The sequence below is a fragment of the Octopus bimaculoides genome, chromosome 30 (assembly GCF_046866305.1).
Source record: "Octopus bimaculoides isolate indiv1 chromosome 30, ASM4686630v1, whole genome shotgun sequence".
NCBI classification, from domain to species: Eukaryota; Metazoa; Mollusca; class Cephalopoda; order Octopoda; family Octopodidae; genus Octopus; species Octopus bimaculoides.
Window position 1 is genome coordinate 12,445,812 of NC_142957.1, and position 17,500 is coordinate 12,463,311.

Genomic DNA, 17,500 nt, shown 5'->3' on the forward strand with positions numbered 1-17,500 from the left:
GTTGGCACTCCGTTGCTTAGGATGTCGAGGGTTTCCAGTTGATCCGATCAACGGAACAACCTGTTCGTGAAATTAACGTGCAAGTGGCTGAGCACTCCACAGACACGTGTGCCCTTAACGTAGTTCTTGGGGATATTCAGCGTGACACAGTGTGACAAGGCTGACCCTTTGAATTACAGGCACAACAGAAACAGGAAGTAAGAGTGAGAGAAAGTTGTGGTGAAAGAGTACAGCAGGGTTCGCCACCATCCCTTGCTGGAGCCTCGTGGAGCTTTTCGATGTTTTTGCTCAATAAACACTCACAACGCCCAGTCTGGGAATCGAAACCGAGATCCTATGACTGCGAGTCTACTGCCCTAACCACTGGGCCATTGCGCCTCCACAGTTGGGCCGACCGAAGCTTTGTGATTGAATTTGGTAGGCAGAAGTTACTGCCGTGTGTGTATATGTCTGTGTATGTGCTTGTGCCTCTCTCCAAAAGAGAGAGAGGGATACTGAATTAAACACCAATATTAAGCTAAAGGGCTTTTTGGTAGCTTCGATAAGACTGGTTTCACTCTTGTTAATGCTCATCAGGGATCGCTCACCTCTGCTTTGCAAATTGCTGAAAAGAAAGCAGTGCAAAGCTACTAATAACATATGTAAACAAGTCTGCAAATGATGTGTGTTGTTGTCCTAATAGTTGAAGGTCAATGATGATGATGATGGTGATGAATGGTGATAAATAACTTGAGTAAATATCATGTCTGCTATGAATAAATGCATTGTCATGTTCATATATATGCTTAGTAAACACACGCCCACACACATATGAATGTGTGTGTGTGTGTGTGTGTGCATACATACTCTTTTTTTTTTTTTTTCACTTGTTTCAGTCATTTGACTGTGGCCATGCTGGAGCACCACCTTTAGTCGAGCAAATCGACCGCAGAGCTTATTCTTTGTAAGCCTAGTACTTATTCTATCGGTCTCTTTTGCCGAACCGCTAAATGACGGGGACTTAAACACACCAGCATCGGTTGTCAAGCAATGCTAGGGGGACAAACACAGACACACAAACACACACACACACACGCACACACACACACACACACACACACACATATATATATATATATATATATATATATATATATATATATATATATATATATATACACGACGGGCTTCTTTCAGTTTCTGTCTACCAAAGCCACTCACAAGGCTTTGGTCGACCCAAGGCTATAGTAGAAGACACTTGCCCAAGATGCCACGCAGTGGGAATGAACCCGGAACCATGTGGTTGGTAAGCAAGCTACTTACCACACAGCCACTCCTACGCACACACATGTACATACACACATGCAAACATGCATGATGGGCTTCCACATGGTTTCCTTCTACCAAATTCACTCACAAAGCATTGGTCAGCCCAATGCTATAGTTGAAGACACTTGCTCAAGGTCCTGCGCAGTGGGACTGAACCTGAAACCACATGGTTTGCAAAGCAAGCTTCTATAAGCAAAAATTCAAACAGATCATGATATAAAAAACTGCCTAAAGGCCACCGACCACCCAAGAGCGCACAGATATATATATTAAATTTGAAAAAGGTTTCAGAAAAGATCCAAGACTCACAAAGGGGAAGCATTTCAGGTTCCCATTTGTGAGTGGTAGTTACAGGGCCCTCCTATTAACAACTCCTTAAGCTAAATGTTACCTTCCGTGTTTTAATGTCTACCTATTTTATATTCTATAGCTTACTGTAAGATTTGATAAGCAAGCAGAGCAATACTTTGTGTGTGTGTGTATGTGTGTTCTGATTAACCTGTTAGTATTTTATCTTTGCAATAGATTTGCATTCACATTGCAAGCCCCTTACCTTCTTCGTATGAATGTAATGTTGTCTGCGTGTTGAGTTTATTGTTCAGTCTATTTGTGTCAAATCTTGTTTACGTTACTAAAAGGACATTAAATAAGCAGAAAAAGTAGGAGACCTACACAAGTGTTTCTTCTGACTTTTGTTGTGGAGTTGACAAAAAGCGCCCCCTCCCTGCTTTCCTGCAGGAGTGTGTGTATGTAGTAGTAGTGGTGGTGGTGGTGGTGGTGGTGGTGGTGGGGTTACTCTTACTCTTAGTCACATTCAGATTAAAAACCTCCGTTGTCGTCATCGTCATCATCATAATTGTGATCATTTTGAATGCTCATTTTTCCATGCTTGCATGAGTCAGACGGAGTTTCGTTGAGGTAGATTTTTCTATGGCTGGATGCCCTTCCTGTCACCAACTCTCATCTGTTTTCCCAAGCATGCTAATATTTTGCCCTGCCCTGCCCTGCCCTGCCCTGCCCTGCTCTGACATGTTTTTCATGGAAGACCGGAAAATGAACAACCTCACTTGTATGATGATGATGATGATGTCAAGACAGAGACACAAACACACACCCACACATGCACATACATAATTATGTTTTTGTTTTTACATCAAGTTATACATAAAAACAGTTTAATATTGGACAGAAGGATAGAATAAATACTAGGCCTCCTGGGGTCGATTTGCTCGACTAAAAGGCGGTGCTCTAGCATGGCCGCAGTCAAATGACTGAAACAAGTAAAAGAGAGTAAATGGCATGAGCGTGCTTTGAAAGGGATTTAACTGTTGTTTCTAGCTGACTGGGCAACGGCTGTAGAGACTCCCTCACTTGCTGGAAGTTAGCACTGGGCATGTTTACGAATGTGGGAGGTTGTGAGAAATGTTAAATACCAACCAATATCATGTTTTATATGCGTTGGTATGTTTAGTAGACTGGTGCATTAGTTCAAGCTGTAGACTGTAGGATTAAATATCTGAGTGTTGCATTTCATTTTACTGTCTTCTCTTCACTTTCTGTCTTTGTTTTTGGTGGTATGAGTTTTCTTCAACTATCAACAACAGGATGCATCATCTAACATGGTTTGACCTTGAGCAAATGCCTTTCTTGCTGTTTTTTTAAAAATCATTATTTACGTATGAAATACTCAATTCACCCCCTTCCCGACACACACACACACACACAGATATACACTCATGTATTTTTATATCTATATCAAAGCGGAGGAACTGTGAAATAGTTAAAGGTGATGATAACATGTTTTTCGTGAAAAAAAAGCGTTGAATAGTTACCAAGAAATAATTTTGTAGTGAAAAAAACAAAAACACAAAATAGCAATAAAATAATCCCTCACCATATTGCAGTTCACCCATCGCTCTTCGCCTTCCACAAACCCATGCACACACACACACACACACACACACACACACACACACACATATATCACTATACACCCTTTCTCTCTCTAAATATGTGTGTATAGAAAGAGAGAACGAGAAATGATGTATATATCTATATACATTCGTGTTTATATGCGACTAGATTCTATGCAGTTTCTGTCAACTAAATTCACTCAGATGGCATTGGTTCGCCCTGGGCCATAATAGAACACATTTACCCAAGGTGCTATACTGGGGCCTGAACTCCAAAACCCCATAGCTGCAAAGCAAGCCTGTTAACCACACAACCAACATTTAATTGCTACAACACAATTATTTCTAGTTTTTTTTTTTTTAAATTTTTTATTCTTCGCTTTTTTTAATGTTCTATGTATTAATTATGGTAACGATAATTCAACTCTCTGAAAAGCAGTTTGTTTCCCATCAATGTCACCTCAACTGTATGTCTTTGTTGTTGTTGTTGAAAGATGTCAGGATATCTTTGCTATGTCTGAATGCTTTCTGGCTGTTTTCTCTTTTTTGACAGAAGTTATACTTCTTATATTTATAGTGCCTTCACCAAGTTGGCAACTTAATTTTTCTGATTATGTTGACGAATCATTTCGGAAGATGTGTAAGTCTTCTCTGCTTAAAAGCAAAAGCAGAGAAAAAAAATCACAGCTAAACCCCTCCTGTCCCCATTGCAATCTTGTGCTTTGTTATATATAAGAAAAAGAGGTTCATGTCCATACCAGAAAATTGGTTTGCAAGTGTTGAAAAATTCACCTGGGATTTAAAACAGATTTTAGTTTGTTTTTTCCCTTTTAAACATCTAAAATTCATTTATTTATTACAATACCATACTGGTTTCAACAATTGTATTATTTTTCAATGGGAGATGAAAGCTCAAAAATATAAAGCGAGATTTATATATCTTAATTTGCAGAGGAATTTGTAGTGGGTAGCTTAGCTTAATCGGTCAAAGCATCGTGACATGTAATCACGGGGATGTGAGTTTGAGTCCACAGCTAGCCACCTACACTTTTCTCTGCAAAATAGGGGTAGTTTATCCTGTTCAGGCTATAGTATTAGCATTATTCTGCGATTGAGAATTTAAAATCACTTCTTTAACTTTCTATAAGATAAACATTTTCAGAGTATGGGAATGCACAAGAAAAAAAGTTTCATAGTAGGCTTAAAAAAACAAACTCTTCAGTATGTTTCATGACAAAATTACGTGATATAAATTCAAGGGTTTAATGAGTTTTACAGCAATAAAAAAAGAAACTGTTGTGTAGTATTTTTTATAAATCCCCAAAATTTTAAAGGACTAAAATTAATCTTAAAACCTATTTTCAACCACCAACCAATTTTCTTGGTATGTATACATATGTATGTGTGTGTATATATATATTTATATATATATATATATATATATATATATATATATATATATATATATACTCCTTGGTCATTCCTTATTAAAGTTAGCTTTTTTTTGTGTCTCCTTCGAAATCTATTCTATTATAGTAGCTAGTACCCTTATACCTATATGTATATATGTTCAGTTTCTATATATTTATTCTCCATGGTCTTTCTTGATTTGAATTAGTTTCTGTGATTATTAGTCCCAAATCAATCACAGTGGCTTGTATTGTCTATATATATATATATATATATATATATATATATATATATATATGTATATATATATATATATATATATATATATATATACACATACAAATAGATATAGATAGATAGTTAGTTCCTTTGTGAGATTCCTCCTTTCAATGGTGTTTGCACTGAGTGTTTTTTTAGATATATTTGTTGTTTAGCCCTTAAGTCTACCCTTCTTGAGTAAATCTATGGCCAAACAGGCAACTGTCTAAGTCCGACAATGTTGACCTGGATTTGATGAGAATGGACAGTCATCCACCATAGACCACTGAACCACAATAGCTCAGATGTTAGTGTAGTTCTGTTTACTCACTCTGTCTTCTACATATCCTTGCTATGAAACATGCACAAACACATGTATTTAGAATTTTTAGCATTGTGTACTTTGCCAAACCGGGCTGTATGGAACAAAATAAACGGTGAATGTAACCACACACACATAGACATCCCATCATCAGCTGCCTATGTAAAATCCTTATGGTTTCCACACCTGGCTTTTTAATTGCACACATATTTAGTATGGTATGTTGATAAAAATTTTTACTATAGAGATAGATGCTTCTGTTGCATGATTCGAATTGTGTATGTGTGTGTGTGTATTTATACGTACATAATATATGCATGTACATTTGAGGTGGATGCACATGTGTGCGTATAGGTGTGCACACTTGATGCTTTTGTGTGTTGATAGGGGAAATTTGATGTTAGTGCATATGTCCATACTCATGTGGTAAACAATTGCCAGCACAGAATTTTGTAAATTCCTTTGTTTTCAATTCAGTTATATTTTCTCTCCCGCCTCTTTCTTTCCCCACCCATCCTCCTTTTTTCGTTTTCATCACTCCTTTTCCTGTCTTTCTGTCTCTGACTCTCCCCTTACTTTCTTCTCTCTCTCTCGAGCTGTCTCCCTCTCCCCCCCTCTCTCTCTCTTTCTCAGACTCATAAAATTTGAAATTCTTCTTCCAGTGTCCTAGATCATTTGCTTAATCACCTGCATATTTATAACCCTCTTCCGTAAAAAAAACCAAACGCAACCTAGTTATATACCTGTGCACAGGCAGTGTATTATTGACAGGTGAAATAGTACAAGAGAAGAAACACGGCTACGAGAGGTTACGGTTACGACAGGTGAACAAAAAATTCAAAAGGTAGTCAGACGAAATGCAGACACAAATGTATAAGAGATAAGAAGTTGTGCACAGACTGGTTCATTGACAAAAAGGAAAAGAAATAAACTGTCAGTTTGGGTGAATCCTTCATCAAAGTAAAATAGGGAGCAAAAGTGAAAAAAAAAGGAGAGAGAAACAAGGAAAACAATGACACCTGTTTAGCCTGTCAGCATTTCACTTTCTAGCTTTCTAGCATTCAGATTTCTCTGTCAAATACTCTTTTTTGCTCTTTTACTTGTTTCAGTCATTTGACTGCGGCCATGCTGGAGCACCGCCTTTAGTCGAGCAAATCGACCCCAGGACTTATTCTTTGTAAGCCTAGTACTTATTACTTATTCTATCGGTCATTTTTTGCCGAACCGCTAAGTTACGGGGACGTAAACACACGAGCATCGGTCGTCAAGCGATGGTGGGGGGGGGGACAAACACAGACACACAAACTCACATACATATATATATATATATATATATATATATATCATAAATATATAGGGATTGACAGTAACCTGTTTCTCCAACATACTGAGAATTCAGAAATAGCAGTCAAAGAACTACTGATTTCAAAACTACAAATTCCTCACGTGGTATTGATGTTCACATGGTCAAAATTAACGTGAGTTATTTAGACATTAACAAATTTATTAGAATATTTAGCTGAAGATCAGAATAGAGTATTCTTTACTCTTAACTGTGAAATGATCGTACTAAATTAACTAAAGGCAAGTGGTTTTTACTCTTCTCTACTGTTTTTTGTTCTGTGTGTATCAAAAATATCGCTATCAATCTAGAGTAATAATTTGTAGTTTTGAAATCAGTAGTTCTTTGACTACTATTTCTGAATTCTCAGTATGTTGGAGAAACAGGTTACTGTCAATCCCTATATATTTATGATTATAAATGTTTTTTACCGAAAAGGTTTTTTCATACTGAGCTACCCGGCAAAATTGTTAATTATTAATTTTTATTACTAATTGACGATTCCCTGCCCTGCATATCTATATATATATATATATATATATATACATATATACGACGGGCTTCTTTCAGTTTCTGTCTACCAAATCCACTCACAAGGCTTTGGTCGGCCCGACTGAAACAAGTAAAAGAGTAAAAGAGTATAGGTAGAAAGTTCCAGAAAGTAATGTGAAGAAAAAGTTAAATTTGAAGTATTGTTTTCTTGTCAGCATCTTCATTTAGATCCAGTAGGGTGATAGATGAATATTTCATCAACCGATTTAGCATCTCCACTTGGCCCTAGTGCTATTTTTAGAAGGGTTTACATCTTTTGTATTGTGTTGTAGTTCTTCATACTCTTTTCTTAGACAAGTAAGGTGTATTTTGAGAGATTCAGCTGTCATTTCTAGCAGGACAGGCAACTCCAAGACTAACATGGAGCAATCGGTCTTAATCTCTGCTGCTTGCCAGGTAACATAGCTTATCCATCATATTACAGAAGTTCTTACTTAGAGAGGATTAGTCACAGCTGTTTGGATGCTGGCAATTTGCCCCTGGCTGACTGTATATTGGACTGATTTTGGCAATGGTGCTTTTTTGGTGCTGAAGGGGAATGCACAGACTTTAGACACAAATGGACAAGTACACCGGCGCAGAAATGTATATATATAGACGTAGAGAGAAAGAAACATAACAATTTGTTAACGGAATATGGTTGACATAACTATTTTCTTTCTTCTCATACGCATAAAGAGAAATAAATTCACACACATCACGCACATACATATGAAGAGTGAGAGAGAGAGATTTCAAAGGCGCAGGAGTGGCTGTGTGGTAAGTAGCTTGCTTACCAACCACATGGTTCTGGGTTCAGTCCCACTGCGTTGGTACCTTGGGCAAGTGTCTTCTACTATAGCCTCGGGCCGACCAAAGCCTTGTGAGTGGATTTGGTAGACGGAAACTGAAAGAAGCCCGTCGTGTATATGTATGTAGGCGCAGGAGTGGCAGTGTGGTAAGTAGCTTGCTTACCAACCACATGGTTCTGGGTTCAGTCCCACTGCGTTGGTACCTTGGGCAAGTGTCTTCTACTATAGCCTCGGGCTGACCAAAGCCTTGTGAGTGGATTTGGTAGGGGAAACTGAAAGAAGCCCATCATGTATATATATACACATATATAGTGTTGTAAGGGATTGTGATGCATTTCTAATTCCTTTATCTCTTTATCAACTACTAAATTTAAGACTAGAGGACTGTGTCTATTTTGAATAAAGGACAAGAGTGAGTTGACAGCTTATGACTAGGTATGGTCACAAATAGTATCATAGGTGTCCCTGTTCCTCAAGGAGGAAAGAATACATTAGGAGTAGTCAATTGGACATAAATAACTGTCTATATATATATATGTAGATATATATATATATATAAAGTTGTAGTATATTGTCAACTTAATGTGACAATCCCAATAAGGGGATACACTACTGCCGTTTAGCCCTAGGAAGCTGGACCGCTTCCTGTCGGCCTTGACACAATTACTGTGTCCTTATGTTTGCGAGGGGGAGACAAACTCCTCCACCCAGCTCCACTACTGCTTAAATCTCTCTGAGAGATTTAGAAATATGATATTTATATATATATATATAGTATTATGGATATATATTTATGTATGTATGTTTCCCTCGTCATCTTTTACTCATTCTCCCCTTTCTCTCTTTAGTTTCCATACACATATACACACTTATATACACCCATGCACCCCACTCGTGCTATCTTAATTTTGTTCAATTCTGTAGAATTTATCCTGTTTTAATTTTTTAATTAGAATTGAAATTTGTAAGATTCTTTGTGTCAGTGTATAGTAGTTTTCCCACTGAATTGTGTGTGTGTGTGTATATATATATATAGGAGGGAGAATATACGAAAAAACAACAACAGACGAGGACAGGTGGTGTAAATAACAAAAGGATGTATTAGTATGACGTTCGGGAATTCGGAAAGTCTTTGACATTTCGAGTTACGCTCTTCAACAGAAAGAATACGGAGACAAGGAGAAAAACACGGAGAAAAAAAATTGAATAGTGTCCAGTCAACGGTCAATCATAATATATATATATATATATATATATATATATATATATATATATATATATATATATATATATATATATATATATATATAAACAATATATGAGTATATGCATATATATGTACTTGTATGTACATACCTTCATCTACATGTACATGTAGATACATATCTGGGTACATGGCGTTGCAAAAAAACATAGACTAAATGATAAACAAGGTACAAAAAACAAGCAGGCCACATAGAGGACATACCCTTCATCAGCTGCCACCATTAAAACACTGGCGTTTCAAAGAGTTAGGGCAGGACAAAATGTGTATATATGTAGTCACACACACACAGACACGTGTGTATGTATGAGTATGTATGTATGTATGTATCTTTGTGTGTGTATGTATGTATATGTATCTATATATATGTATGTATATATTTGTGTATATATATGTATGATATCATATATGATTCATTAAATATGTATACGTTCCACTGTTAAATGGTTGCTATATACTACATTAGAAACTATACTTACTAAATTTCATTTTGGCAAAGAATATGTAAAATGTTTAGGACTTACCTGGTTTTATCTATTTATTTATCTATCTGTCTTTCTAGAATCTTCAGCAAGATATAAGATCTGTAATCGTATGTAGACTGCAAAATTATTCAATTAAAATAAAAATTGTTCCGTTTGTTAAACTAAAAAAAATTTCTGAATTTGGTGTTAGATGAAATTTCATAAATTTGTTAGGTGTTTTAGTTATATTTGTTTAGTGTTCATTTTACAGGAAATAATTAATTAATTAACAAAACAGACAGATAAGGGAAACCCCTGATGCCTTAGAATTTTATATATATATATATATATATATATATATATATATATATATATGTATATAGTAATAATGATAATAATCCATGGATGGAATTTATGGGTATTTTAATGCATCGCTACGCACGTTTCCAGAAATCACATGTTTCTTATGATCATAGTCCATATTCCTGAGATGATTACACCCGATGTCCATGGATACTGTGGACTGTACTGTAATCTCCTCAACTTTATGGACTATGTATGTCATTTATTTGTGGGTTAACAATGCTACCAATGGTTTCATACTGAGAGAAATCTCAGCAATTATCAAGCCAACTGCATGAGACATTGGGTGCTTGTCTCCATCTTGGATGAACACATCGGCATGGGACAAATGGTAGCCTTGTCAACCCACAAATAATATATATATATATTGCTTTTATGTACAATAACTGCACATCATGTATATTTTAACTATTTGTATACAGATTTTCTTTTTTATCTAAAGAACTAGAGCATTACATATTTTTGTTATTCACAGTTAAATACAAATAACATGTACATTTAATATATATTACATGTAACAAAATAAAACATCTGAATGCAATAACTTGATGTGTATGTGTGTATATATATATATATATATATATATATATATATATATATACATACACACACATGCATGCACACACACACACACACACACACACACACACACACACACACACACACACGTATGTGTATACACACAAGGGGGTGCTGAAAAGTTCCTAGCTTTGGGCAAGAGAAAATACAGGAGGATCAGTTAATTATGATTTTATTCAATATATTCCCCCTCTCAGATTCACACACTTATTGCAGCAGCAGTCCTTCAGTTTTTCTAAGCCCTGTAAAAGAACTCCAACCAGGCCTTTCGTAACACCCTTAAAGCCAGAAACTTTTCAGCACCTCCTTGTGTGTACTGATATATATATATATATATATATATATATATATATATATATATATATATATATATATATATATATATATATATATATATACACACACACACACATATACACACATACACACACGCACACACACACATATACATGCACATGTATATATGTATATACATATATATGTTTGCTGGTCCAAGCAGGCTAATGAAATTGCATTTTTGTTTGAAATAGGTAAAAGAAAAAAAAAAAAAAGAAAAAAATTACATTTTCTTCTGTGTAAAGAAAAAAATATTATAATCTAATAAATTCATTTTAATAAGTGCTGTGCACGAAACTCTTGGCCTGGCTTCTTTTCTGTAGCTAAGAAAAAAAAAAATGTAAGAATATATATATATATGTATATATATAAATGTATCTAATATATGTGTATATTTATAAATGTGTAGCTAGTCGAATATATTTTTAATGAAACTCAAGCAGATGTGCTTTGTCTTTATTATGATTAATTAACAATCGACTAATTATTAGCCTCTATGTATGTGTGTGTGTGTGTGTGTGTGGGGAGAGGGGAAGTTTGTCACTTTTTGTTGACTCTATTTGCCATCCTTAGACAAGATACTCAGCCAAAATTTGAAACCTGTTATTATTATTATTATCATTATTATTATTATTATTATTATTGAAAGGTGGCTCCAGCTGGCAGAATCATTAGCATGCCAAGCAAATTGCTTGCTTATCTGAGTTGAAATTCCATCATAGTCACCTTTGCCTTTCATCCTTTTGGAGGCGATTAAATAAGTACCTGCTATGTACTGGGGGGGGGGGGGGGTCGATGTAATCGACTTACTCCCTCTCTCCCACCCTCCAAATTTCAGGACTTAAGGTAACAAGCTGGCAGAATTGTTAGCATGCCGAGCAAAATACCTAGCAGCATTTCATCCGTCGTAACATTTTGAGTTCAAATTCCGCTGAGGTCGACTTTACCTTCAATCCTTACAGCGTTGATAAATTAAGTGCCAGTGTAACACCGGGGGGGGGGGGGTCGATCTAATCGACTTATCCCCACCCCCAAAATGTCAGGCCCTGTGCCATTAGTAGAAAGGATTATTATTATTATCTCATTATCATATCCTGGCTCGTTATATTCTGAATTAAAATCCTGCTGAGGCCAGCTTTGTCTTCTATCATTAAAGTACCAGTCGAATACAAGAATCAATGTAATTGACTTGCCCTCTTCCCTAAATTTGCAGGCCTTGCGCCAAAATTTGTAGCAATTGTTATTAATATTGTTATCATCATCATCATCATTATTATTATTATTATTATTATTATTATTATATTCTTGCCGAGGTCAACTTTGCCTTTCATCATTTCAGGATCAATAAAATTTAGCTGGGGTTACGGGAAATTGATAATATTGATTAACCCTTCCTCTCGAAAAATTTGGGGCCTTCTGCCTAATTATTATTATCATTATTGTTATTAAGGTGGTGAGCTGGCAAAACTGCCTTTCTCCTTTCGAGGTTGATAAAATAAAGTACCAGTCGAGCATTGGGGGTCGATGTATTGACTTATGCTCTCCCTAAAATTCCTGGCTTTGTGCCAAAATTCGAAACCATTATTATTATTATTATTATTATTATTATTATTATTTAGTCGCATTTTGTCTATCTTTATGTCCTCACTTATAATTCTGCCATTGTTGGACCTTGTCTTTCATCCTTTTAGGGAGTCAAAAAAAATAAGTACCAGTTATGCACTGGGGTCAATTTAATCAACTAGTCCTCTCCCCACATATTTTAGGCCTTGCGCCTATAGGAGAAAGGATTATTATTATTATTATTATTATTATTATTATTATTATTATTAATAATAAGGTGTTGAACTGACAGAATCCTTAGCGAGCTGGATGAAGTGCTTAGTAGTATTTCGCCCCCGCTGCTGCTGCATTCTGGGTTCAAGTTCCACCAAGGTGGACTTTGCTTTTCATCCTTTTGGGGTCAATAAATCAAGTGCCAGTTTCCGCCTACCAAATCCACTCACAAGGCTTTGGTCGGCCTGAGGCTATAGTAGAAGACACTTGCCCAAGGTGCCACACAGTGGGGCTGAACCCAGAACCATGTGGTTGGTAAACAAGCTGTTTACCACACAGCCACTCCTATGCCTATATATGTGTATATATATATATATATATATATATGTGTGTGTGTGTATATGAGTATATGTGTGCATCATTGTGTCTTTTATTTCCTTGGTGTTGGTTTGTTTTCGTTCTTGTAACTTAGCAGTGTTGCAAAATGGACCAGTAGAATAAATACCTGACCTCAGAAATAATCACTGGGGTCAATTTGTGTCAGTAAACCCTTAAAGGTGATACTCCCTGCATGGTGACTGAAATAAGTAAAGGGCAGGAGCTAAAACAACCCATCGTATGATTTGTTGGTTGGGTGGATTGGTTGGTGTAGTTGCCAAATTGGCACCCTTGCAGTTTATCTAACTATCCTGGTGAATTAAATTGACCCTTTGATTAATTAACCAATTTATTATTTGCCCTCAACGAAGCACATTTGGTTGTTTATGTTGCTGTTATTGTTGATGTTGTTGTTTTAGTTGTATGATTTATTCATTTCTCTTTTAAGTAATTGCAAGAAATTAAATTTAATTAAATTTTTAAAACTCATTTCTGTTAATGAATTGTTTGTGTCCTTCATCTGTCTTTCTCTTTCTTTGCGTCGGTGGTGGTAGTAGTGGTGGAAATATTTCATTTTCTTATGTAAATTTTAAAAGTATAACTTTAAAAAAAAAAAAAAAAAACCCCAAAAAAACCCAAAAGTGTTTATTTTTAAAAAAACTGTTGAAAATTGAAATAGAAAGAGAAAGAAGAACCAAGCAATTTCATTATGAAGTTATGATAATTAAATTATTATCAATGTGAAATTTTATTTAAATGAAGTTATTAAATTTAGTCATAATTTTATGAATATTTGAATATATAAATATATTGTGTGGTGGAACTCAAAAGTTGTAAATGATAGCCTGTAGAATGTTGGCCAGCAAAACAAACCTTTGAATGGCAAAATAAGTCTGTGGTACTGGAACCCTCATCTTCTGTGGTGCTGACCCTTATACCAAAGCAACATTTCAAATTCTTTAACCCTTTAGCGTTCAGATTAATCTGTCAAATATAATACTTATTTATTCACATTGTTTGGAATTAATATTGCTTTATCTCATAGCTTTGAGATTCTGAGGATATAATTGTTTATTTTCAGAATGACCATTGTAGGGTAGGTGTGAGAGGCTGGATGTGGCCAATTTGAATATAAAACAGGTAGAGTATTTGGGCCGGATATGGCCGGTTTAAATGCTAAAGGGTTAAAGCAATTGGGAGAAAATTCAAAGACTGCTCAAAGTTTATAGATTCTGATGATGCAAGCAACATGGTATTCTTTGCTGGTAAGAAAAAAGCCTCTAAAATTGAGTACATTGGCAGGGTTGCTTTGGTGTAACGATTAGCACGTCTGTCATCTTCACAGAAGATCTGAGTTGAAGTGTCAAGGGGAAGTTTGACTTCCCCCCCCCCCATCTAAGGGGTTTTGTTAAGCCAATATTGTATGTACGTGCTTTTATTTATAGCTTTATCTTACTTCAAGTTCCAGTTCACAAACATAATTTAATTCAATTCTCTAAAAGTTTCTAAATTCTTATAATGTAAACACACATATATATATATTGTGTGCGTACATATATATATATATATATATATATATATATATATATATATATATATATATGTGTGTGTGTGTACATATATGTATGTATATATATATATATATATATATATATATATATATATTCACATAGATATATATATATGTGCACATATATAGATATATTTATAGGTATAGCTATAGATATTATAATATATGTATATTTATTGCTCTGAGTTGTGCTATTCTGAGAGAGGGTTAAATCTCCGTTGCAGTCGAGGACATGAAAGATGCTGTTGAAGAGGAAAGTCACGAAGAGGAGCTTCCAGACGGCTCGAAAGTGAAACACAAGCTGATGCGTGTGCGCTCAGAGAGCATAGATAAGAAGCTGACAGAAAAGTTGGTGAAGGTCGTCGAGAAATTGAAGGCTCCGAAGGAGCGGACGACAGTCGAGGATTACGAGACGGTGCTCCCAGATGGCACGATTCATCGGGTGCACAAAGTGATCAAGCACTCGGTGACGCACATTCAACGCGAGCACCAACACGAGGGCATGGTAGAGAAGGTGTTTGACGGTGTCGTCAAGATACCCGGCTCTGAGTCCCAGGAGACGCTCGAGACATTCGAACGGCCCCCTCACCCAGAGACAATCGTTGAGCAAGTGGAGGAGGTTCTACCGTCGGGCCAAGTGCAGAAGCGCAAGATCATCAAGAACCGCATGATTCACAACATCAAGACGCGGCACGAATCGTTCGACAACGACCTCGGCCAGCAGAACGAAGAGTACGAGATTGACGAGGTAATACCAGGCACTGAGACTTGCTTCTATGCAGACATTGATGGCTCGTCAAACGTGAGCAGTGCTTCATGCAGCGACGTTGAAGACATGGAAGAGGAGAGCGATATCAAGAAAACTGACCTTGGTACGGTGCAGGAGGTGTGTGACGATGGCACAATATTGACAAAAGAGATCGTCGAGACTCGCACGACCACCACGAGGACACTTCACTCCCGTTCTGGCTCGGTCGACAAAGAAACTACAGAATCTGTTATCACAGAGGAGTTCATAACGCCAACACCCAGTCCTAGATCTGGTTCACCAATAGACGAGATGAAGAAGTGAGAATTGGGAGAGAAAGGAAAAGTTTAAAGTTTAAAACAGCAAAACAAAAGAAGAATAATCATTAAAAAAAAAAAAGTCACAGAAAAATATTTTAAAAAATTTTAAAAAATTTTGAAAAAATTTTGTTCTTATTAAAAAGAAAACAAAAAAAAAGTCAAAAAAACTTTTAAGTTGGATTTAAAAGAGAAAAAAAAAAGAGGAAAAAAAAAAAACATTTCTGAAGGGGTTTAAGGGCAAACGTTATTATTATTATTATTACAGAAGATGGATGGAAATAGCAGAGACAAAAACAAAAGAAATATGCCAAAAACAAAAAAAAAAACAAAAAAAAAATTTAAAAATTAAATTAATAATAAATAAAAATAAAATAAAAGAAAATGACAAAAATATATTGGAAAAGTTACCTCAAGAACTGTGAAAAAGTAAATATAAATATATTGAAAAGAAAAAAAACTGTTTAGTCTGGGGTGGGAAAGATGTTTAGGAAAATAAAATCTTTATCTTTGCAATGAAAGACTGTCCAGAATAATATACACATATACATATACAAATATATATATAATATATAAATATTTACACTCTTTCTCACACAAACAAGCACAAGGTGTATTTTTTAATTATTAATATTTGACAGACATTTACAGAGTGACTCGAGGCTGAGAGTCTCATGCATTGGTACCTATTGTGGCCCTTGAGCCTTGAGCCAATTTTGTAACTTCTGCCGAATATTGATAAGCATAAAACAAAAACAAAAAAAAAATGGAGAAGAGATATACAAGCAATTAGACATGTACAAATACACAAACTACCACAGCATATACACGCACAAATATATATATATATATATATATATATATATATATATATATATGTATGCATATATATATAGACACATATACATCATGAAAAATTGAGCCAAAGAATCTTCTCCTCCCCTTCAGATATTTTATTTAAGAGCAAAAAAAACCAAACCACATTGTAACCATTTCTAGTGAATACTTGTGTGTGTTCTTTCGATATATTTTTTAACCAGATTCCTTCCCCTTTTAGTACCTTACATCACACACACATTATATACATGCATATATATATATATATATATATATATATATATATATATATATATATATATATATATATTATGTATGTATATACACACACACAATCATTCACTAACACACACACACACACATATATATATATGTATATACTTATATATGCACATTATACCTATACATATTCATGTACACAAAGCTAGAGCAAAAGCCAAATAAAATACGTATGTTGAATTAATTAATAAAAATTAATTAAACCCTTGTAATCCCCCCAACCAGCCTTTTTGAGTGTTATATCTTTGTCTCTGGTTATTGTTTGACAATGGTGCCTGGCATGATCTGGATTGGAATAAGAGCAAATTCTAGAAGAGGATGAAGAGGAAGAATAAGAAGAAGAAAAAGAAGAAGAAGATAAAGATGAAGATGGAATCAGCAGCATCTATTGAAGGAATTTAAATAATAATAATAATAATAATAATAATAATAATGACGATGATAACAGTAATGGTACTAAAGAAAGGACAAAAGAACACATCTCATGATTTCATTTCTAAACAGTTCATTTTCTTACTCGAAATACGCCTCCCCACTCACTCACACACCCACACACACAGTCACACATATACACACACCTCTCCAAAAAGGACACATGCATGCGGGCACATACACATGCACACAAATATATATGATTCAGTTGCCCGTGCCTGAAGAGCTGGTTTCCTTCTGTGAGCCCACAAAACTTCAATT

General features: G+C 35.3%; 2 protein-coding genes across 3 annotated transcripts in view; both read left to right on the forward strand.

The window, feature by feature from the left end:
• Positions 1-17,500, forward strand: part of LOC106869468 (bleomycin hydrolase) — a 64,820-nt gene that overhangs the window by 26,279 nt on the left and 21,041 nt on the right. Inside the window, exon 2 of one of the 2 annotated variants that reach the window (XM_089346207.1) lies at positions 9,723-9,752. The exons of the other annotated variant lie outside the window; for it this stretch is intronic. Within the exon in view, the coding sequence (XP_089202333.1) occupies positions 9,723-9,752 (30 nt within the window). The remainder of the gene's footprint in view (positions 1-9,722; positions 9,753-17,500) is intronic. 2 annotated transcript variants of the gene reach the window in all.
• Positions 1-17,500, forward strand: part of LOC149130212 (uncharacterized) — a 34,406-nt gene that overhangs the window by 14,073 nt on the left and 2,833 nt on the right. The window contains exon 2 of the mRNA XM_089346209.1: positions 14,851-17,500. This exon is cut by the window's right edge and continues 2,833 nt beyond it. Coding sequence (XP_089202335.1) covers positions 14,851-15,698 — 848 coding nt within the window. The 3' untranslated portion in view covers positions 15,699-17,500. The remainder of the gene's footprint in view (positions 1-14,850) is intronic.